Source organism: Oncorhynchus clarkii, chromosome 12 (genome assembly GCF_045791955.1).
Source record: "Oncorhynchus clarkii lewisi isolate Uvic-CL-2024 chromosome 12, UVic_Ocla_1.0, whole genome shotgun sequence".
NCBI classification, from domain to species: Eukaryota; Metazoa; Chordata; class Actinopteri; order Salmoniformes; family Salmonidae; genus Oncorhynchus; species Oncorhynchus clarkii.
Window position 1 is genome coordinate 44,871,270 of NC_092158.1, and position 25,338 is coordinate 44,896,607.

Sequence of the window (25,338 nt, forward strand, 5' to 3'; positions counted from 1 at the left end):
TAAGTAGGCTTCCCTTATACACAGATTGAGAAGGACAGTTATTTTATTTTTTGTGAGGGGAATTATCTAAATAAGAGGGTGTGCATAAGTCAAATTTGTGCAAGGCACATTCCTACTAGTGCCTGATAATGGAATCCGGTGACTCATCGAAGTCGCATATATCATAGCTAACACTCTGATGACCCACTGACAATGTTTTGAGGCCCAAATCTCACAAAGAAACTGCTTTGTTTAGTTTACCATATGAACAGTTTCCATTAAATAAAGATGCAGTGAGTAGACCATTTGGTTATATTCTTGTCTGAGGTCTGCCAGAAATAAGTAGAGTTTTGGCATGGAGGTTTGGTACAGACCAAACCTCCATGCCACATACCCACTTCCATACCTCACTCTCCCCCATATTGCAAGCAAAACATTGTAGTGGACTCCCTCTTGCTACTGGAGAGACATTTTTAGAGTTAATGTTAATGCAATTCTCCACATTTTTGTCATGGGGTGTAGAGAAAATGTTTCAGTTTTAAAGCAAATTTGCTTCAGTTTTACACATTTTGCAAGGGGCAGAGGATTTTGCAATTGTATTACTAATTACCTGCATTCTACACATTTTGCCATAGGTTGGAGAGAAATGTTTTGAATATATCTGAGTGAGACTGCCTAACAAAATCAATGGGGCCAGTAGTTTGATTTTGATAACACGTTTAGATAGTGGTCAGCTAATTTAGCAATCTAAAATATTTGCTGACATGGGCTAATTGACTATCAGTGACTGACATGAGGAATACTGCTGATGCACAACCATATTTTTCAATGGAACCTTGTTTATTCTAACTCGCCACAGTTGAGACTAAGACTAAGTGGGAGATTTGATCCGAGGGCCTTCAAAAGGCCTAAAATGTGCATACTCTGCCTACCTGGGGTATCAGGTTATGCAAAACGTATTTTCCCTAGTTCTTGATAGAGCTGGAGGACTCTAGTGCCAAAAAGTTTGCTTTCGCATGGGCAGCACAATTGAGGACTTTCACAATTTTTAAGTAGTCAACTGGGTGGAACTCTATGGGTTAAGGATCACATAATTCCATCCAGGGTTCTGTTCAAAATTGAGATGGCCTCAATGGCGCTGTCCATGTTCTCACAGACACCATCATGGGACAGATACAATGTGTCCTCTTAACTATTTCTATGGGATATTATATGTGAAAGAGACGTCGGAAGGAAGTGAGACATCCTACTCGATTATTCTTACTGGTTCATATCGAATCAATTAACTAAGCAGACCAGACCCAGCTGCTATCACATTGGTGCCAATGGGAGAGCCATCCCGTTAAGCGGACAGACGTATATATAAAAAAAAAAAGGGTTAACAGCCTGAGTGGGACATCTTAATTGATTCCCCATCTTTCGTGATGACATCTTCCACTTTACTTCCGGGTCATGTCCCCTAATCTTTTGAATGTGCTTGACGATTATACCATTACATTCGTGAAAAAGTGGTCATTCAAGATATATATAAAATTATATTTGTTAATTTACTTCTGTCTGGGGCCTTTTATGGCGCTTTTGGCTTGATGACCATTGCGCTACATTTTTGCACATTATTCATATTATTTTTAAATTGACACAAACAATATGTATGGGCTCCCGAGTGGTGCAGCGTGCTAAGGCACTGCATCTCAGTGCTAAGGCACTGCATCTCAGTGCAAGAGGCGTCACTACTATGGTTCGAATCCAGGCTGTATCACATCTGCGACGCTCTCCATCCAACCTGACAGAGCCTGAGCAGATCTGCAGAGAAGAATGGGAGAAACTCCCCAAACTCGTGATTGGGAGTCCCATAGGGCAGCGCACATTTGACTGAGTAGGGTGTCAATTGTAAATACGAATTTGATGTCAACTGACTTGCTTAGTTAAAGAAAGGTTAAATAAATAAATAACATTTAAAAAAATGGGACGTTCTAAGGATCCCGTTTAGACGCTTTAAATAACTAACAAGGCCACTTCCTGCAAAATGACGAAACATTCATTGACGCATGCGCGCATAACATGTGACATTTTCCACCAAAGAAGTAGATGTATTTCACGTTTATTTCTGGGACAAGGAGAAACGCAGAGTTGAAACGTGCGTTTTGAACCGCACCTTCGGTTGTAATAGAAAGTTCCAGAAACAGCGGACGGCATATACAAAATAACAGTTCATTTGTTATCGACAACTCTCGTGAAGTGAAATAATGTCCGTCATCGCAGAGGAAAATGTCCGTGGCGGTAGTGTTTTCAAGGAGATCAATGCTGATGATGAAGACAGTCAACCCACCGAAATCGAGAGTCTGTGCATGAATTGTTACCAAAATGTAAGTAGCTAGCTAGGTAACGTTAACGAGCTAGCTAACACACAGACCAGTTAAGTGAACGTATTGAATTGTCTAATTCTGTATGATTGACTGTCATCCAACATGTTTTCTCTCACTCTTTGTAGGGAATGACACGTATTCTTCTTACGAAGATTCCTTTCTTCAAAGAAATTATCGTCAGTTCTTTCACCTGCCCCAACTGCAGTTGGTCAAACACTGAAATCCAATCAGCTGGTCGCATACAGGATCAAGGCATCACCTACACACTCAATGTCAAGTCAAAACAGGTAGCCTATCTAACTAGGGAGGGGAAATTAACTAACTGCTACACGGTCACTCACTATATATGGGAAGTAGCTAGCAGATTGTAATGGGCTATTGTGATGCTCCATTTTTGCCGTTACATGATCGGTACTGTGGCGTAGAACAGAATTTGACTATCTTGTAACAGCTAATGGAGCATTACATTAGCCCGTTACAATCAACTAGTTATGTATGGAAACTCTTCATAGAGCCAGTAAAATTTAGCATTAAACATTTTCAAAAAAAAAAAAAAATGGTTAAACTAGTGAAATATACAATGCCTTCAAAGTATTCATACCCCTTGGCTTATTCCACATTTTGTTGTTACAACCTGAATTCAAAATTGATTCAATAATTTCTCAGCCATCTACACACAATACCCCATAATGACACATTTTTGGAAATAAATTAGAAATATCTAATTTGCGTAACTATTCACAGCCCTGAGTCAATATCACCTTTGGCAGCGAATACAGCTGTCTTTCTGGGTCTCTAAGAGCTTTCCACACTTGAGTTGTGCAACATTTGCCCGTTTCTTCATTTCAAAATTGAAGCTCTATCAAATTGCTTGTTGATCATTGGTAGACAACCATTTAAGTCTTGCCATAGATTTTCAAGCAGATTTAAGTCAAAACTGGGCCACTCAGGAACAATCAATGTTGTTTTGGTAAACAACTCCAGTGTAGATTTGGCCTTGTTTTAGGTTATTGTCCTTCTGAAAGGTGGATTCATCTAGAGTCTGGTGGAAAGCAAACTGAACAAGGTTTTCCTCTAGGAATATGACTACGCTTAGCTCCATGCGGTTTATTTTTATCCTGGAAAAACTCCCCAGTCATTAACGATTACAAGCGTACCCTTAACATGATGCAGCCACCACTATGCTTGAAAATATGGAGAGTGGTACTCAGTAATGTGTTTTGATTTTGCCTGAATATAACACCTTTTTTATTCAGGACAAAAAGTGAATTGCTTTGACACATTTTTGGCAATATTACTTTAGTTATGTGTTGCAAACAGGATGCATGTTTTGGAATATTTTTATTCTGTACCGGATTCCTTATTTTCACTTGTTGCTGCTGAATGAGTCTAAAAAATGTGCTGGGATTTATTTAGATGATATACCCAAAATCCCAATTCTTGGTATACAGTCTAAAACAAAACTTGGTAAGTTTCCTTACAAGCCAGAATGTTTAGAATTACACTAATTTACTCTACTGGTTGTCTGAGGTTGGTAGAAATAATTTGAGACAATATCTATAGGAAAGTATTATTACCCAACATTTTAGAGCACTGGTACTGCTGTTGAAATTTCAATCACTTGGCACTTGTGCAAAACCATAAACACCTGCAAGACCTGTTAGTATGTGTGCATGTACTTGCGTCTTGTGCATATGCTTTTGGTCACGAGCAAAGAAATCTTATTTGCCACACAGAGACCCTTTTTTTGAAGTCGGTTTAATACTTTCCTGTTTATATTGGCAAGAATTTCGACCCTCTAGGACCAACCCAATCCGCAGAGTAAATTCAAATATAATTTTATTTGACATTTGTGACCAACAAGGGATGGGTTTTTTTTCTATGTATATGTGCGTGGCTAGCAACAATTGGGAATACTAGCTAGCCTGATTGCCTGTCTGTGCTAGCTGTCATGTCACTCATTGTCATGCCAAACATTAATGGAGTTGGCATTGGCAAGAGGAGAAACAGATCTGCGACTAGGCAAGCTCAAGATGAGCTGTTAAGGAGTGTGGGCTAGCCTATTCCTTTACTGTCCAAGATCAAATGTTTGTCAAATGCACCAAATACAACAGGTGTAGGTAGCCCATACAGTGAAATACTTACAAGCTCTTTCCCAATGTTGTAGAGTTAAATAATAAAAAGAAAAACATGAGAAATAAACCATTATGTTCAGAGGTAAACTGGCTCTGGCAGCCGAAACAGCCTGATACTCAATCTAACCTCAAATAGATTTGCAATTTTGAAGCAGTTCTAGAAGCACGTCTATGAACAATTTTAATATCACATCAAAATAATTTTACAAATACAAAATATACACTGTTACACACAGTTGCAGCTGATTTAGTATTTTTTTCTGGCGTCCTTCTTCCTTTACACACAGGTGTTTAGAGATGCTAGAAAAGTTGAGGATTTAGGCCTACTCAAGTGTTTTAACACAAAAGTCTGAGGCTTTTTTGTTTTCACCTCTCTTACCGGGCGATGTCCTCTGGACCTGCTCTGACTTGGGGCCAAGGTGAGGCCACTGGTACTTTTCAGCTTGTATTTACATAACAATGGCTAACTCTTAACCTTGGTTAACTTCTCTGGGATATGTGGGACGGTAGCGTCCCACCTCACAAATAGCCAGTGAAATTGCAGGGCGCCCAATTCAAAACACCAGAAATCCCATAATTATAATTCCTCAAACAAGTATTTTACACCATTTAAGATAAACTTGTTGTAAATCCAGCCACAGTGTCCGATTTCAATAAGGCTTTACTACGAAAGCACACCAAACGATTATGTTAGGTCTGCACCTAGTCATGGAAAAACAGCCATTTTTCCAGCCAAAGAGAGGAAAAGGCAGAAAGAGAGAATGAATCATGCAACTGCTGTGTCAGATTTCAAAAACTTTACGGAAAAAGCACACCATTCAATAATGAGTACAATGCTGAGACACAAAAACAAACCGTACAGATACCCGCCATGTTGTGGAGTCAACAGAAGTCAGAAATAGCAATATAAATATTCACTTACCTTTGATCTTCATCAGAATGCACTCCCATGAATCCCAGTTCCACAATAGTTTTTGTTTGATAAAGTCCATAATTTGTCATACCTCCTTGTTGTTCGCATTTAGTTCACAAATCCAAATGCATGAGTCGCGATCAGTAGGTCCAGACGAAAAGTCAAACATTTCCGTTAGTCCGTAGAAACATGTCAAACGATGTGTAGAATCGATCTTTATGTTTATAACATAAATCTTCAATAATGTTCCAACTGGAGAATTCCTTTGTCTTTAGAAATGCAATGGAATGCAGCTACCTCTCACGGGAGCGTGCGTGATCAGCTCATGCCAGACACCTGGTTGAAACAGCTCTCATTCTCTCGCCCTTCAAACAAGGTTCTAAAGACTTGACATCTAGTGGAAGCCTTAGGAAGTGCAATATGACCCCATAGACACTGTATATTCGATTGGCAATGACTTAAAACTACGAACCTCAGATTTCCCACTTCCTGGTTGGATTTTTTTCTCAGGTTTTTGCCTGCCATATGAGTTCTGTTATACTCAGACATCATTCAAACAGTTTTAGAAACTTCAAAGTGTTTTCTATCCAAATCTACTAATTATATGCATATTCTAGCTTTTAAGCCTGATTAGCAGGCAGTTTACTCTGGGCATCTTTTTATCCAAGCTACTCAATACTGCCCCCCAGTCCCAAAGAAGTTAACCCCTTCCACTGTTAACACCTCGCAAAGCAACTATGGTGATAATGCAGAGGTGGTTGATTCTGTTCATCACAGGTATTGTCACTCTGTGACACACACAATTCCTCCAAAAATAACACTAGAGCCAACATTAACATAATCACTGTTGCTGTAATGGAAAAACCGTTCAACGGTATGGCTGTGTGGGTTTCGTGTAAAAAAAAGAAAATTAGGTTTAGATTAATTTTACCTTTGTTTTTCGACAATTATTTCTTGATGATAGGAAGCCTTTGGAATGTTACTTTCATATCTAAAACTATCACAAGTAAGAATTGTTAATGTTTAGACAGATTGTCGGGACTGTTGTACATATTGTTTGTGCCGTCGTCAATGTTTCCCATGAGAACCCAAGAGGGTTCACTTAGGACCGGGCTAGATGCAGCACACGGATTTTATATAGATTCATACTGTTTTCTTAGTTGGCTAACTTTATTTGATGATCTTTTATTGTATATTTAGTCTGTTTTGTTATCGTGTTTTGTAGGATATGAATCGAGAAGTTGTCAAAGCAGACAGTGCAACCACCAGAATCCCTGAACTGGATTTTGAAATACCCCCATACACACAAAAGGGCTGTAAGTACTCCCTCAACTTTTTGTTGATTTGGATAACAATTTTCACTTTTCAGGCATATGTACCACTGTCAGGTTGCCACTGATTCCAGAAATTAGGGTCACCTGTTGTCGGCCTTAGAATTGCTAGCTTGGTCTCAGATCTAGAGAATTTCCCCGTCTGTTCATCCAATAACTGTATTTTACTGTTGAGATTCCTCTTAGCTATATTACTGGAATCATTTATCCTTTTTGTTTATACAGTAGGAATGTAACAATTCACCAATATGTATTGGTCAGCTGTTCAAATGTTTAAGATATGAGTGCGTCAGTCTGGGCATCCATAACGATCCAATTGTAGCATGCATCGGTCAAAGTCGGTTCAAAATCTGATTCACTAAAACAATTGGCTCCAATTACTTTCTACCTTCTGAAAATACCTAATTTTGTGACAACTGCATCCTCTCCTTCAGTGTGGAACTAAGCATGTAATCATGTTGACAGTCATCGATCTCCAAGTAATTTTGCACGCATAACAACCCCAGGCAATATCAGTAGCCTAGTCAAACTGCGCAGCTTTGTGTGCTGACCAACGAAGGGTAGGTTTTTTCTGATCTGGCACATCTGTGCATCACCTTCACCATTCAAATATATGTTAAATGGCTTGTGCTTAATTAGTTGAGTGACAGCCAATGTCATTTGCCGACAACCAATGTCATTTGCTATGTCATTTTTTAAATCAAATGTACTGTTAAATTGTGTTTTACCGGAATAAAAGTAGCCTATGCTACCCCTGGAGAGACTACTCATCTGGCTATACTGTAGCCTACATGCTGATCGGGGCTTACATTGCATTGTATTTTATTATGATTGTTCCGGTTCACCATAAGCAATAGTTTTGGTAGTTTTGCTTGAAACAATCAGTATATATGGTCATTTTTATGTAAGCAATTTCATGAGGACAGCAATCACTTTTGCTACCGGCATTCAATGTTGCCTCCATTTTTTCCGGCACTGAGCAAATTTCAGGTCAGTTGCGCACACTTCAATGTTGTCAAAATTCTACTGTGAACACTGAGGCTGTACCCGTTTAAGTTAGTTATAACAGTCGCCAATTGATCAGTGGCCTACCATTTAAAAAAAATAAAAATAATAATAATTTAAAGGACAAAATGCATCCCATCAAATTTGAACATTGAAATAGAACCGCTATCATTCAGCCAATGTGTGGTGTTCAATGTAGGCCTACATTCATAAGAATTCCAAAAAACATGTAGGGATTGACATTAACCTGTTTTTCCACTGGTCATTCAGACAAGGTGACTGAAAATGTTGTGGTGGTTGATGCAAGAAACCTTTTTACATTATTATTCCCATACCATTTATTATTAAGAATCAGACAAATGATGCTACCACCTGCCTATTGGTTACTTGGTTTATTCAAGCCTGTCTCAAATTGTAACACTGCCCCTTTAAGACAGAAAAAGCTTTTTACCAGACTTGCTTTTCAAAGGATAGAAATGCACACGTTTTGTGCTCTTGTAGGAAGCAACCACTCTACCATTGCTGACAAGCAATTAGCTATAACTGGGCTAATAGCTCACTTACTCGCAAAGAATATGAACTGTGTGCACACGTGACTACATGCAGTTCTCGCTTTGATCTTAAAACAAGCGCATCTACTCGTGACCACTTATGCTGTAAAGACAGTCCAGATCAAAGTGAATGGCACAGATCCATGTATGGCAATGATTTATTTGCGTATAGAGATACTGCAGCTCTGATTGGTTAACTTTGTACGGCTGAAATCCCACTAACAGGATCGATATGACAACAGCCAGTGAAAGTGCAGGGCACCAAATTCAAACAAATCTCATAATTAAAGTTCCTCAAACATACAAGTATTTTACACCATTTTAAAGATATACTTGTTGTTAATCCCACCACAGTGTCCGATTTCTTAAAGGCTTTACGACGAAAGCACACCAAACGATTGTTAGGTCAGTACCTAGTCACAGAAAAACAGCCATTTTTCCAGCCAAAGAGAGGAGTCACAAAAAGCAGAGAGAATTAATCACTAACCTTTGATCTTCATCAGATGACACTTATAGGACTTCATGTTACGCAATACATGTACATCACAAAAGTGACAACACTGAAGAAATGACACTTTGCTACAATGTAAAGTAGTGTGTACAGCTTGTATAACAGTGTAAATTTGCTGTTCCCTCCAATAACTCAACACAGCCAATAATGTCTAAACCGCTGGCAACAAGTGAGTACACCCCTAAGTGAAAATGTCCAAATTGGGCCCAAAGTGTCAATATTTTGTGTGGCCACCATTTTCCAGCACTCCCTTAACCCTCTTGGGCATGGAGTTCACCAGAGCTTCACAGGTTGCCACTGGAGTCCTCTTCCACTCCTCCATGACGACATCACGGCGCTGTTGATGTTAAAGACCTTGCACTCCTTCACCTTCCATTTGAGGATGCCCCACAGATGCTCAGTAGGGTTTAGGTCTGGAGACATGCTTGGTCAGTCCATCACCTTTACCCTCAGCTTATTTAGCAAGGCAGTGGTCGTCTTGGAGGTGTGTTTAGGGTCGTTATCATGTTGGAATACTGCCCTGCGGCCCAGTCTCCGAAGGGAGGGGATCATGCTCTGCTTCAGTATGTCACAGTACATGTTGGCATTCATGGTTCCCTCAATGAACTGTAGCTCCCCAGTGCTGGCAGCACTGATGCAGCCCCAGACCATGACACTCCCACCACCATGCTTGACTGTAGGCAAGACACACTTGTCTTTGTACTCCTCACCTGGTTGCCGCCACACACGCTTGACACCATCTGAACCAAATATGTTTCTTGGTCTCATCAAACCACAGGACATGGTTCCAGTAATCCATGTCCTTAGTCAGCCTGCAAACAGTTTGCTGAAGACAAGCATTCTTGTGCATCCTCTATAGAAGAGGCTTCCTTCTGGGACGACAGCCATGCAGACCAATTTGATGCAGTGTACGGCGTATGGTCTGAGCACTGACAGGCTGACCCCCCCCTCACCCCTTCAACCTCTGCAGCAATGCTGGCAGCACTCCTGTCTATTTCCCAAAGACAACCTCTGGATATGACGCTGAGCACGTGCACTCAACTTCTTTGGTCGACCATGGCGAGGCCTGTTCTGAGTGGAACCTGTCCAATTAAACCGCTGTATGGTCTTGGCCACTGTGCTGCAGCTCAGTTACATACAGCCCAGGCCATCTTTATGTAGAGCAACAATTATTATTTTTTTCAGATCCTCAGTTCTTTGCCATGTTGAACTTCCAGTGACCAGTCAGTATGAGGGAGTGGGAGAGCGATGATACCAAATTTAACACACCTTCTCCACATTCACACCTGAGACCTTGTAACACTAACGAGTCACATGACACCGGGGAGGGAAAATGGCCAATTAGGCCCAATTTGGACATTTTCACTTAGGGGTGTACTCACTTTTGTTGCCAGTGGTTTAGACATTAATGGCAGTGTGTTATTTTGAGGGGACAGCAAATGTACACTGTTATACAAGCTTTACACTCACTACTTTACATTGTAGCAAAGTGTCATTTCTTCAGTGTTGTCACATGAAAATATATATACTCAAATCTTTACAAAAATGTGAGGGGTGTACTCACTTTTGTGATGTACTGTATGTTTGGTTCGATGAAGTTCATATTTATATCCAAAAATCTGTTCACATTAGTGCTTCCAAAACATCTGGTGATTTTGCAGAGAGCCACATCAATTTACAGAAATACTCATAATAAACATTGATAAAAGATACAAGTGTTATACATGGAATTACACATCCACTTCTCCTTAATGCAACCGTTGCGTCAGATTTCAAAATAACTTTACGGAAAAAGCACACCATGCAATAATCTGAGTACGTCGCTCAGACACACAAACAAGCCATACAGGTACCCGCCATGTTGTGGATTCAAGAGAAGTCAGAAATGGCATTATAAATATTCACTTACCTTTGATCTTCATCAGAATGGAATCCCAGTTCAACAAATGTTTGTTTTGTTCGATAAAGTCCATAATTTATGTCCAAATAACTCCTTTTTGTTCGCGTTTAGTTCACAAATCCAAATTCACAACGCGCAGGCCAGACAAAGTCAAAAGTTCCGTTACAGTTCGTAGAAACATGTCAAATGATGTATAAAATCAATCTTTAGGATGTTTATAACAAATCTTCAATAATGTTTCAACCTGAGAATTCCTTTGTCTTTAGAAATGCAATGGAACACGCCTCTCACGGGCGTGCGCCTGATTGAGCTCATGGCCTTCTGGCAGACTCCTTAGTCAAACAGCTCTTATTCTCTCCCCCTTCACAGTAGAAGCCTGAAACAAGGTTCTGTTGACAGCTAGTGGAAGCCTTAGGAAGTGCATTCGGACCAAATTTACACTCTTGGATATAAACTACAAACCTCAGATTTCCCACTTCCTGGTTGGATTTTTTTCTCAGGTTTTTGCCTGTCATATGAGTTCTGTTATACTCAGACATCATTCAAACAGTTTTAGAAACTTCAGTTTTTTTTAATCCAAATCTACTAATAATATGCTTATCTTAGCTTCTGGGCCTGAGTAGCAGGCAGTTTACTCTGGGCACCTTACTCATCCAAGCTACTCAATACGGCCCCCCAGCCATAAGAAGTTAAAGCACACGGGTCTGTGTAGTGTATGGGCCTTAGTCACACCTGTCAATGCAATATAATCCTACTCCAATGCGCTCTGCGTACAAGAACATCTCTTGCATAGTTATTTTATTTTCTCTGTATGTTGCATTGAAAGTGGCTGATATTGCATTGACTCGATCACAGTTCCCACAGTAAAGGGAAACATTGATAGTGTTAACTATAAAGTTCTCTTGCTATTTCTTCTGTGCTGCAGTCCCGGGGGGAGAGGGAACATTGCACACTGCATGGTCTAATCTGAGAAGGAAAGGTCACTCGAAGTCTGTCAACTTCCAAACGGTCTCAGGGGTGAAATCCAAAGTTGTGCTATATATTCATTGGCTATGTCATAGAAAACTAGCTAAGGTAAATATTGATACATTATTAGCGCTAACAATTTTTTTTCTGGTAGTTGCCCAGGTTCCCTAATGGCTTCTCTCAGGTGCCTACATAAACTAAAGACCTAGACAGTACATAATACATACACACACACACACACAGATCCAGCACAGAGAGGCCCAGCTCCTGAGCTCCATCAGCATCAGATTTTAAAATTGGAAAATGAATGTGTTTATGCAACAAAAGTTGCATTGGTTCGTTCCTCTAATCAAACCAAATTCCACTGAATCGTTTCAAACTAAAAACCCATCTTTCCTGTATCGGAGAATTGTCTGGAAAGATGCATATCCGTACAGGTATTTTCCGAAGGCAGCACAGTGTTGTAGGCTAAACTTGACTTAATTAATCCAACTGTTGTAGTAAATGAATCTTAGGAGATGAAGAACAGTTGTACAGTAGCCATTAACTTTTCCTCTTGCTCCCTAGCACTCTCTACCATCGAAGGCCTCTTAGACCGTGCAGTTGCAGGGTTGGAGCAAGACCAGCCACTAAGAAATGTATAAGCTTGGTTTACTTTGATTTTACTAAATGCCATACGTACACTACAGTTCATAAGTTTGGGGTCACTTAGAAATATCCTTGTTTTTGAAAGAAAAGCACATGTCTGTCCATTAAAATAACATCAAATTGATCAGAAATACAGTGTAGACATTGTTAATCTTGAAAATGACTATTGTAGCTGGAAACAGCATATTTTTAATGGAATATCTACATAGGCGTACAGAGGCCCATTATCAGCAACCATCACTCCTGTGTTCCAATGGCACGTTGTGTTAGCCTTTTAAAATGATAAACTTGGATTAGCCAATAGTGCAAACTGTCTCTAACCAGAATAGAAAGAGGAGTGGGAGGCCCCGGTGCACAACTGAGCAAGAGGACAAGTACATTAGGGTCTAGTTTGAGAAACTGGCGCCTCAAGTCCTCAACTGGCAGCTTCATTAAATAGTACCCGCAAAACGTAATTCTCAATGTCAACAGTGAAGAGGTGACTCTGGGATGCTGGCCTTCTAGGCAGAGTTCCTCTGAGTGTCTGTTCTTTTTCCAATCTTTTTTGTTTTTATTGACCCGTCTAAGATAGGGCTTTCTTTGCAACTATGCCTAGAAGGCAAGGATCCCGGAGTGAAGGCTATTTTCGCCTTCACTGTTGACGTTGAGACTGGTGTTTTGCGGGTACTATTTAAGGAAGCTGCCAGTTGAGGACTTTATCCGTCTGTTTCTCAAACTAGACACTAATGTACTTGTCCTCTTACACCGGGGCCTCCCACTCTTTCTATTCTGGTTAGAGCCAGTTTGCGCTGTTCTGTGAAGGGAGTAGTACACAGCGTTGTACGAGATCTTCAGTTTCTTGGCAATTTCTCACATGGAATAGCCTTCATTTCTCAGAACAAGAGAATAGACTGACGAGTTTCAGAAGAAAGTTCTATGTTTCTGGCCATTTTGAGCCTGTAATCAAACCCCAAAAATGCTGATGCTCCACATACTCAACTAGTCTAAAGGCCCGTTTTTGTTTCTTTAATCAGAACAACAGTTTTCATCTATGCTAGCATAATTGCAAAAGGGTTTTCCAATGATCAATTAGCCTTTAAAAATGATAATCTTGGATTAGCTAAAACAACATGCCATTGGAACACAGGAGTGATGGTTGCTGATAATGGGCCTCTGTACACCTATGTAGATATTCCATTTTAAAAAATCAACTGTTTCCAGCTACAATAGTATTTTACAACATTAACAATGTCTAATAATTTGATGTTATTTTAATGGACAAAAATTGCTTTTCAAAGACGAGGACATTTCTAAGTGACCCCAAACTTTTGAACAGTAGTGTACTTTAATGCGTGTTGACTAAATCATGTTTATGCTTGAAGGAAACTGCACCAGAAGTTGCTGTGAAAATCAGTGAGTTCATTGATAAATTGAAGAAGTTGAAAGAAGGTGAAAGTGGATTCACACTGGTATGTCCAATCGTATCGCTCAAGCCTCTTCATCTGTGTACAAGATTGAAGTTACATGCAATAAAACATTTCTAGCAATACAATCAAGGCACAGGTTTAATAAAAGTATAATGTTCTTTCTTTACTCGATTTCTTATAGAATGATCCTCTGTTTAAGATGCATGAGTATGTGTGTTATTGTAGGTCATTGATGATCCATCTGGGAACAGTTTTGTGGAGAACCCCTTTGCTCCGCAGAAGGATGAGGCTCTCTCAGTCTGCAACTACACAAGAACTCCGCAACAGGACGCCCAGTTAGGAATAAAGGCGAGTAGTTTGACTTGACACATCACTACTCCTGTAAGGGGACATATCTGTGTTAGAAAGGCAGTGCCTCGGTTGCTGTCCTCATGTCTTGTGCCAATGCGTGTGGAATCCTCACAGGGTAGAAGAAAACAAGACTGCAGATGCCATTTTGTAATTTGGCCCATGTTCACCAATAAACTTTCATCTAGCATAAGAATAATGCGACTTACATTTTTTTAATTTTTTTTATTCAGGCTGAAGACGAGGAGGAAGAAGAAAAGCCCATTAATGACATTGACAGTATGAGAAATGAGGTGATTTCCAGACTTTATGCCTCAATTTAGGTTGAGTTTTTCCTCAATTTACCCTTGAGTAATATATCTAATTTCTCCCTCAGGTGTTGACATTTAATACGAACTGTCCAGAGTGCAATGCCCCAGCCTCGACAAACATGAAGCTTGTCCGTATCCTTTCCAGTCTCTTTGGTTGTCCCGAGTAGTGGTGAAGTGGAGGGTTAACGCTAGTGTTGCACGCTACACTGAAACTTCTGTACCTTTGACTACTAGAACATGAAAAACAGTTTGGTATGAGAATTGCTTCTTTCGGTACTTCTGTCAAATGTGCCTCACGTCTTATACGGATTGAGAGGATCGAGTCTGTCTAGTAATTTGTGTGAATCTTCTCAAGGGGGCAGTAGTCAAATCAAACAAAACTTTATTTGTCACGTGTGCCGAATACAACCGGTGTAGACCTTACAGTGAAATGCTTACTTACAAGCCCTAACCAACAGTGCAATTTATAAGGAAAGAATAGGTATTAGGTAAAAGATAAGTAAAGAGGAGGAAAAAAAGACGTAAAATGACAGTGAAAATAACAGTAGCGAGGCTATATACAGGTGGTACCGGCACAGCGTCAATGTGCGGGGCACCGGTTAGTCAGGCTAATTGAGGTAATATGTACATGTAGGTATAGTTAAGGTGACTATGCATAGATGATAAACGGAGAGTAGCAGCAGCTTAAAAGAGGGGGTGGCGGGACACAATGCAAATAGTCCGGGTAGCTGTTTTGACCACCTGTTCAGGAGTCTTAGTGCTTGTGGGAAAAGCTGTTGAAAAGCCTTTTGGTCCTAGACTGGGTGCTCCGGTACTGCTTGCCATGCGGTAGCAGAGAGAACAGTCTGGCTGGGGTCTTTGACACTTTTCAGGTCCTTCCGCTGACACTGCCTGGTATAGAGGTCCTGGATGGCAGGTAGCTTAGCCCCAGTGATGTACTGGGCCGTACGCACTACCCTCTGTAGTGCCTTGAGGTAGGAGGCCGAGCAGTTGCCATACCATGCAGTGATGCAACCAGTCAGGATGCTCTCGATGGTGCAGCTGTTGAACCTTTTGAGGATCTAAGGACCCATGCCAAATCTTTTGTCTCCTGAGGGGGAATAGGTTTTGTCATGCCTTCATGATTGTCTTGGTGTGTTTGGACAATGATAGTTTGTTGATGTGGACACCAAGGAACTTGCACCTCTCAACCTGCTCCACTACAGCCCCGTTGATGAGAATGGGGGCTTGCTCGGTCCTCCTTTTCCTGTAGTCCACAATCATTTTATTTGACCTTTATTTAACCAGGTCGGCATGTTGGGAACAAGTTTTAATTTGCAACTGCGACCTGGCCAAGATAAAGCATAGCAATTCGACACATACAACAACAGAGTTACACATGGAATAAACAAAACATACAGTCAATAATACAGTAGGGAAAAAAGGAAACAAAAGTCTATATATAGTGTGTGCAAATGAGGTAAGATAAGGGAGTTAAGGCAGTAAATAGGCGATGGTGGCGAAGTAATTACAATATAGCAAGTAAACACTGGAATGGTAGATGTGCAGAAGATGAATGTGCAAGTAGAGATACTGGGGTGCAAAGGAGCAAGATAAATAAATAAATACAGCATGGAGATGAGGTAGATAGATGGGATGTTTACAGATGGGCTATGTACAGGTGCAGTGATCTGTGAGCTGCGAGCTGTGATCTGTGAGCTGATCTGTGAGCTACTCAATTTGTTGAGTAGAGTGTTGGAGGCTATTTTGTAGCTGACATCGCCGAAGTCGAGGATCGGTAGGATGGTCAGTTTACAGTCTAACCAGACAACTAGGTATTTGTAGTTGTCCGCGTATTTTAAGTCGGAGCCGTCCAGAGTAGTGATGCTGGATGGGCGGGCAGTGATCGATTGAATAGCATGCATTTAGTTTTACTTGCATTTAAGAGCAGTTGGAGGCCACTGAAGGAGAGTTGTATGGCATTGAAACTCGTCTGGAGGTTAGTTAACAGTGTCCAAAGAGGGGTCAGAAGTATACAGAATGGTGTCATCTGCGTAGAGGTGGATCAGAGAATCACCAGCCGCAAGAGCGACATCATTGATGTATACAGAGAAGAGTCGGCCTGAGAATTGAACCCTGTGGCACCCCCATAGAATGAATAGTGTTCTCACGTAGGGGTTCCTTTTGTCCAGGTGGGAAAGGGCAGTGTGGAGTGCAATATAGATTGCATCATCTGTTTGGGCGGAATGCAAATTGAAGTGGGTCTTGGGTTTCTGTGATAATGGTGTTAATGTGAGCCATTTCCAGCCTTTTTCAAAGTACTTCATGGCTACGGACGTGAGCGCTATGGGTCTGTAGTTATTTAGGCAAGTTACCTTTGTGTTCTTGGGCACAGGGACTATGGTGGTCTGCTTGAAATATGTTGGTATTACAGACTCTATCAGGGGCATGTTGAAAATGTCAGTGAAAACAGTTGCCAGTTGGTCAGCACATGCCCGGAGCACACGTCCTGGTAATCCGTCTGGCCCAGCGGCCTTGTGAATGTTTAAAGGTCTTACTCACGTAGACTACGGACAGCTTGATCCAACAGTCGTTCGGACCAGCTGATGCTCTCATGCATGCCTCAGTGTTGCTTACCTCGACGCGAGCATAGAAGTGATTTTAGCTCGTCTGGTAGGCTTGTCACTGGGCAGCTCGCGGCTGTGCTTCCTAATTGTAGTCAGTAATAGTTTGTAGGCCTTGCCACATCCGACGAGCGTCAGAGCCGGTGTAGTACGATTCAATCTTAGTCCTGTATTGGCGCTTTGCCTATTTGATGGTTTGTTGGCGGTGATAGCAGGATTTCTTATAAGCTTCTGGGTTAGAGTACCGCACCTTAAAAGCGGCAGCTCTACCCTTTAGCTCAGTGAGAATGTTGCCTGTAATCCATTGCTTCTGTTTGGTGTATGTACGAACGGTCACTGTGGGGACGACGTCCTCGATGCACTTATTGATAAAGCCAGTGACTGATGTGGTGTACTCCTCAATGCCATCGGAAGAATCCATGAACTTATTCCAGTATGTGTTAGCAAAACAGTCCTGTAGTTTAGCATCTGCTTCATCTGACCACTTTTTTTATAGACCGAGTCACTGGTGCTTCCTGCTTTTAATTTTTGCTTGTAAGCAGGAATCAGGAGGATAGAATTATGGGCAGATTTGCCAAATGGAGGGAGAGCTTTGTACACGTCTGTGTGGAGTAAATGTGATCTAGAATTTTTTTCCACCCCTTTTGTTGCGTATTTAACATGCTGATAGAAATTCAGTAAAACTGATTTAAGTTTTTCTGCATTAAATCCCCGGCCACTAGGCGCACCGCCTCAGGGTGAGTGGTTTCCTGTTTGCTTATTTCCTTATACAGCTGACTGAGTGCGGTCTTAGTGCCAGCATCTGTCTGTGGTGGTAAATAAACAGCCATGAAAAAATAGAACTTTCTCAGGAAAGTGGTTTACAGCTTATCATGAGATAGTCTACTTCAGGTGAGCAAAATCTAGAGACTTCCTTAGATTTTGTGCACCAGCTGTTTGCAAGTATACACATACCCCCCCCCCCCCCCTTTGTCTTACCGGACGGAGTGTGCTGTTCTATCTAGCTGATGCAGCGTATATCCCGCCAGCTGAATGTTTTCTATGTCGTCATTGAGCTCCGATTCGGTGAAACATAAGATATTAGTTTTTGATGTCCCGTTGGTAGGATATTCGTGATCGTACCATGTCTAATTTATTGTCCAATGATTGTACGTTGGCAAGTAATATTGTTGGAAATCTGCCCTTACCGTCAGCGGATCCTTACGAGGCACCCCGCCCTGTGTCCTCGACCTGCGTCTTTCTCTTGCCAATGATGTGGATTTTGGCCTTGTTGGGTGTCTGAAGTAAATCCTGTGCGTCCTGCTTGTTGAAGAAAAAATCTTAGTCTAATCCGAGGTTGAGTGATCGCTATCCTGATATCCAGAAGCAATTTTTTGCCATAAGATACGGTGGCAGAAACATTATGTACAAAATAAGTTACAAATAACGTGAAGAAGAAAAAACCCCGCATAATAGCACAATTGGTTAGGCGCCAGTAAAACAGCTGCCATTTCTTCCTGCGCCGTCTTTCCAAGCTAGCCAGGCTACTTGTGCTTGCGGATGCAGCTGCCACAGCGCAAGCCACTTTTGAGAAGAAAACAAAAGGCGAGTGACAATGCCGACAGCATCGCTTCTAACTAAATAAAATCATACCTCGGTGTCCACAGCTCGCTTACAAAATTGGCTCCAGAAGCGAACTAGGGGAATTTTTTGCTTATAAAGCAGATGGGCCAGCACACTGAAACAACTAAGCAAAAGGTGTTACAAAGCAGTGCAGTGAAAGGGAGGTTTAGGTCCCAAACGACATATCAAAACTATTTTACACATTGTAACATTATTCTACTAGCAATTCAAATGCTTTTTAAGTGACAATGACATCAACATATATTCAGCATGACAATGTGAGCTTTATAATATGATTACAACCCAAAGGTAATGTGAAATGCACCTATGACAGGAATACATTTAGACTAAACCCACTTCACGTTTGTCTGAGCTTGCTAGCAGTAACCAGCCAGCAGGCCCGGGCGGAGCATTCTACCTTCAGAGTTTAAATGCATTCTGGGAATCGTGGTATGCTGTGTAAAGTCCATTGTAGAGACTTGCACTATAGAAGCTTAATGTTTTATGTCCATTTGGAAATAAAATATTCTTTAATACATCCAATTATTTAGTTGTAATAAATCTAATCTAGGTCTAATAAATGTAATTTGACCCAATATTATGGCCATAGACAAGCAAATTAACCCTATGCATCAAATACATTTTACAATAGTTTAGATGTATTGTACAAATATTTTGTATGCTCAGAATCTAATATGGTTTTGCATAAGGAAAATGCAAGATATTCTTCTGTTATTTAATATTATTTTTTAAGGAAATTAAATATAGAATATATTTTGGCTTTCTACTGTTTATCAATATTTTGGTTCAATGTTTATTTTGTGACTAGCTAATACCCTTTCTTTTTTGATGTGGTATCATTTCGGTATTGAGTATCATGATGCTTAACCTGGTAGCGGTATCAAAGTCAAAATGTGGGTATCGCAACAACTCTAGTTCACTCAAAAGCCATTTACGCACCTTTTTCATTTTGCGCAAGTGTTCTTCTCCTTTTGTAGAAAAATACATTGAAAGTATAGGGACCGTTACTTTAATCAATGCAAATGGCGATCAGTGTTTACCATCTATTTTTACCACTACACCACTGGTCCCCAGTAGTGTCCTATGATAAAGGTAGTGTATAACGTTTCAATTTGTAAGGTGTAGGTATCCTCCTTTACAATAACTCAGAAATCCCCCATTTCAAAGAAGTCATTATCATGGCAACAAACTGTGATGACTGTGGACATCGAACCAACGAAGTAAATTTCCTCTTTTTTTTCCTTTTATTTAATCATTAATTCATGTCAGGCACATTTTATTTTCAAGGCATATTCATAGATTGCAAATTTGCTAATATGACTGCATGACTATCTATTCTGTGGTTAAGGTGAAATCTGGTGGAGCCACAGAAGAGCTGGGCACGAAGATAACCCTTCACCTCACTGACGTGTCTGACATGTCCAGAGATCTTCTCAAGGTAGCCCCCTCCATTGTACTGCCTGTTTATCTGGCATTCACTAGTTTCCTTTTATTATGTCATTGCATTAAGTTGGTCCCAGGTCTGTTTGTGCTTTTTCTAACTCCGTTGCTGCCATTGTCATGCCAAACAATACATACACCAGGGATTATCAACTAGTTTCAGCCGCGGGCCACTTTTTTTTTCTTGAGTGGATGGTCAGGGGGACAGAACATAATTATAAATAATTTGTTGGCAAAAAATTGACCGTAAGAAACCCAAACAGATATATTTGACAAAAAACAATCATTTCAAACCTTGCTTACATTTGTATACGATCACATATACAGTATCGCTCTATTATGCAGGGGAATACTTTGGAATAGATTTCCAAAATTTAAGTAACTTGGAGCTGATTTGCTGGTGTTTTTCCAGTCTTATTTCAACAATAAACTTTTTTTGGGGGGGGGGGGACCCCCTTGGCCCAAATTCGGCTCGCCAGTTGGGGAACCTTGACATACACCCAAAACTGTGGAGGATATAAACATAATCAAGTCAAAGGACTTGTTTCCATTGTGGTCCTCGAATAAAGCATACAAAGAGGAACATGGAACTTTTTCACAGGAGAGCAATCCTATTCCTGAATCATGTTGGATTTGACTCAACCATGCCAGTTTTGTCATGTTGTGGTTGTTTGTGCAGTCGGAGACGTGTAGCATCCTCATACCTGAGCTGGAATTTGAGTTGGGGATGGCGGCTGTCGGTGGCAAATTCACCACCTTGGAGGGACTCCTCAAAGACATCAAAGATCTGGTAAACCCTTTTAATGCTTTATTCAATCGGTTGAGAATTAGAGGGGGAACTGGATGAAGGGAAGATGCATTATGAACGGTGATCACAGGGATTGAACTCCAGTCTCCACTGGAGAGTTGTATATGTTTTAACGCCGCTTGTGTTAGCTCTAGTCCACTGGATCTGCACTAGGTGCACTTTTGGCTTGGTGGATACTTTTGCAAAGGCTGATGTGCTGTAATTCTAAGGCAGTGGTACACAACTCCAGTCTGTGAGGGATGCTGTGTCTGCTGATTTCACTTTCACCTTTTTAATTAGTGACTGATTTAGACCTGTGAAGCCAGGTGTGGCCAATCATTTACATGAATTTATTAGTTAACGTCTATGTAGAAATCAAAACCAGCAGGCCTGCTTCAAGGATTTGAGTTGTGCACCCCTGGTCTGCGTTCTTTCACTGTGGACTTTGTTATTTTTAATTCATGTTTCTCTTCCACTTTGTTTTCCTCCAGATTGTTTCTAAAAATCCCTTCACTTGTGGAGACAGCTCCACTTCAGATCGAACAGAGAAACTTAAGCTTTTTGGCCAGAAGATTGACAAGGTTAGAGGCATAAAATTATTGAATAAGTCTATCACTACTGTTTTGTCTGGATCTAGTTTTGGTTCCACTTTAGCTTGAGTGTACTTACAACTGTTAGTGATGTGTGGAATTAAGTGTTTTTATTTTATTTGCATTTGATTTTTGTAACTTACTCAGGTGAACTCATTGGCGTATTGTCTCACTGTGTAATTGTTTAAGATCCATTCCATCCATTTTTTCAATTTTGAGCTTATTGCAATTTTTTTAAACGGAATGTTACCAATTGGCATAACAGTTGTAAATACTAACAATGTGTATCTACACTGTGTAAATGCATTGTAACTACCATGTAAATAGGGCTTTTTGGACATTTCATGTATTGGGAAACTAGTTTTTATAGTTTGTAAATAGGAGGCATTTATTCACTTTTATACAGTAAGTGTATTCTGGCCCTCAATCATCAAATAACTGTTAGTATGACATTTTTGTACATTTGAGTAATTTAGCAGACACACTTATGCAGTGCGACTTACTGCAATTGCAGTGTGTCGCACTGCATAAGTGTGTCTGCTAAATTACTCAAATGTACAAAAATGTCATACTAACAGTTGATATGCTCAAGGGCATATCAACAGATTTAGTCAGCCCGGGGATTCGAACCAGTGACCTTTCGGTTACTAGACCAACGCTCTTAATCGCTAGGCTACCTGCCCTGCAGATATTTTATTTAGACTTCAGAAAATCTCATGCAAGAATTTCACATTTGATTGATCCAACTTGAGTGAACTGCTTATTAGGGTACATATGCTGTATCTAAGTATGTTTGGCTAGACAATAAAGTAGTTGTTAAATGCAGAACAGTCTGGCGGCACCCATGCTGAAACTGTATCCAAAAGTGGGACTTTAAAATGCCTCTTCTTTTGAAAAATACTGTAGATCATGGCGGGAGACATGGATGTTCACATTGTTCTCGATGACCCTGCAGGGAACAGCTATCTCCAGGTACTAGGGCACCTCTCTTTCTCAGGTCTTTAAAGGGATAATTTGGAATTTTGGCAATGCATCCAGGATGAAGGAAGTAAGATGTTTCGCAATCCAATGCTAACTTGTGTTAGCGTAATTACTGAATGTCTACAGGAACAAGGGAAGTATATAAAGGGCCTCATTGCCCAAATCCAGGACTATCCCTTTAAGGTTCAAACACGAAGTCTCCTCCCACTGGATAAATTTGTCATTTTTCATGAATCACATTTTCATTTCCTGCCCTTGTTCATTAATGTACTGTCTGAATGTATTTGTCTCATGTTTGTCTGCAGAACATCTATGCGCCTGACCCAGACCCAGAGATGACGACTGAGAAGTACACCAGGACCTTTGAGCAGAACGAAGACCTTGGCCTGAATGACATGAAGACAGAGGGCTATCAGAAGTAAGGACTTCTGCAGCAGAAGGGTTGATCTTACAAAAACAATGCATTCTTTGGAAATTAATTTGAGACATTTGCCCTCACTGAAGTTCACAAGGACAGATGTCTTGCAGTTTTGATATTTGAGCACAATATGGTTGAAAAGTGAGATCTTATTTAAAATAAAGCAATCCATATGTTTATAATTTGATTAGTAAAGTATGCATTTTTTGGGGGGGAGAAATGCACCAATATAATCATGCAATTGAAATAGTCTTTTTGCATCTGGTTGTTAATGTGATTCTGATTCAGTGGAATAGACCTGTTCAATGGGAATAAATAAAGAATATACACTGGCTGCTGTATACAAATGATTGTCTGCTTTTGTTCGTGTACCTTGCATAAATACCTTATCTATAATAAAACACTGCACTGCATAATTGCCCACAGATCTTCAAAGAACCAATTCTATATTCATTTCAATGCGCTGTGTCCTTTGTTCATGAGCTCCCTGATGGAAAGTTCCCGGATTGTGAAAACAACAGACTGGTGATGACGTTTGTGCGCGTTCCCAGTATCAGTACAGAACATTTATTGAAATCAACAATTTCTGTCAAATAGACATGACATCACTTTGTTTAGCACAAAATGTGTTGATACAGCACTACTAAATAAAAACAATAATCTCTGCGTTATTCACCCCACCCTCAAATGAACCACCATTTATAGCTCATATCCAAGAGACCGTGTCAAATGTGGTTTATGATCTAAGAAAATGTCCATACATGTATATGAATAGTCCAATGACGGTGCCTGCGCATCGTGGAAACCAATAACATGAAGCATTGTCCTTCTGCAAGCATCCAGTATCGGGTTGCGCTGTCATTAATTTGAAAATGAGGCTCTTTATACAGAAGTGGGTGTCTCTTAACGGAGCTCAGGTTTTGTTTTGTGATCTGTAGCTAGCTGGTTACTTGCTCTTTGCTGGTTTTTCAGTCTTCTTGGGTAGGAGGACCGCCTGAATATTAGGCAATACTCCTCCTTGCGCGATGGTGACACCACCTAAAAGCTTGTTGAGTTCCTCGTCGTTGCGGACAGCCAGCTGGAGGTGGCGAGGGATGATCCTGGTCTTCTTATTATCCCTTGCAGCGTTGCCAGCCAACTCGAGGATCTCAGCCGTTAGGTATTCCAGCACAGCAGCCAAATAGACAGGAGCTCCGGCACCGACACGCTCGGCATAGTTGCCTTTGCGCAGTAACCTGTGGACACGTCCTACGGGGAACTGAAGGCCGGCGCGGGATGAACGGGACTTTGCCTTCGCTCTGGCCTTTCCTCCAGTTTTACCTCTACCAGACATGTTAATTATTCTATTGTCACCTATCAATCCAAATACCAACAGAGCTATACAGCGAATGTTCTATCTGCCTTTACGTAATGCAGTTGAGGATTATTGTACTAATATACCTCGAGTGTCCCTATGATTGGACGGATAGGATGGAAACGCTTTAACCAATGGTGATGAACTACACCATTCAAGTGTCCAATAGCAAGAGCGCCGCTCTCCACATAGCTCTGCATTGCGATATTATATATAGAAGACAGACGTATAACGTGTCGTGTTCTATTCACAGTAAGTGAGCGGAGCGAGGCGAGGAGCGTGCCCAATTTGACTGGAGTGTGGAGCGAGATTCCCAAAGGCTGGAGCAAGCTTGTATGGCTCCCTGTGCGAACCCCCCCTTTCATTCTCAAAACTTTTGGCCATGACTGTACAAAAATAAGACTCATAAATATCAAAAAGTTGTAACAAAGACAGAAACAAATGTGTTGATTTGGCACTCGAGCATCAATACATTACTCATCCCCCAACACCGTCAACCAAGAGTCAAGACTAAACCAATTCACCTTGGTGGTGTGCAGAGTGGTTTTATATTATTCTTAACCATTTCGCACAAACCAGAAAAAAATGTGCCTGTGAAACTATATATTCACAGTATTATGAATTAATTGTGGTTTATTTGGTAGCATTTCGTAGTGTGATTGATTTGACTAATTGCATTAGTACTGTACAAAGTTAGAAGTGCGCTATTTGATCGATTTCCCTGCTCCCCCAACCTACCCCCGCCCCCTCCCCATCTCGTACTTCTGAGTGGGTTGCCTGCCAAGCTCACAATCTAGAATCAGGGCGCCCACTTCAACAAGGTTAATTGACCCACAGTTCCACACGGTGACATGACATCATTGACGTGACGTGCAAATGAGCGATATAAAAACGATCGCGCAAATGTCACCATTCCCATTTTTTTTGTGCGGCGCCCCATGCAGCCCCCGGCAAAATGCCACCCATGTCGCCTATACCTAAATCCGCCACTGGGCTGGAGCATAGGCTTTCTCGCCCACTCCAATTTTGCTCCAGTATCGCTCACTTCACGAGCTCAGGGCATGCCCAGCCCAGCATACATTTAAAATGAAATCAAACTGTATTTGACACGTGCTGAAAACAACAGGTGTAGTAGACCTTACCGTAAAGTGCTTACTTACAAACTCTTATGG

At 40.9% G+C, this 25,338-nt stretch overlaps 2 protein-coding genes across 2 annotated transcripts; one reads left to right on the forward strand and one right to left on the reverse strand.

The window, feature by feature from the left end:
• The first annotated feature begins 2,003 nt into the window (after positions 1–2,003).
• Positions 2,004–23,153, forward strand: LOC139423224 (ZPR1 zinc finger). The gene is made up of 14 exons (XM_071174989.1): positions 2,004–2,345; positions 2,471–2,632; positions 6,619–6,709; positions 12,225–12,295; positions 13,667–13,753; positions 13,937–14,059; positions 14,293–14,352; positions 14,436–14,502; positions 19,746–19,816; positions 19,945–20,034; positions 20,716–20,826; positions 21,315–21,404; positions 22,320–22,385; positions 22,700–23,153. The coding sequence occupies exons 1-14, from the start codon at positions 2,226–2,228 to the stop codon at positions 22,814–22,816; spliced, it is 1,326 nt and encodes a 441-aa protein (XP_071031090.1). The 5' UTR covers positions 2,004–2,225; the 3' UTR covers positions 22,817–23,153.
• Positions 23,154–23,513: 360 nt separating this feature from the next.
• Positions 23,514–24,213, reverse strand: LOC139423225 (H2A.X variant histone family member 1). The gene has a single exon (XM_071174990.1). The coding sequence runs from the start codon at positions 24,143–24,145 to the stop codon at positions 23,759–23,761; it is 387 nt and encodes a 128-aa protein (XP_071031091.1). The 5' UTR covers positions 24,146–24,213; the 3' UTR covers positions 23,514–23,758.
• Positions 24,214–25,338: the final 1,125 nt, after the last annotated feature.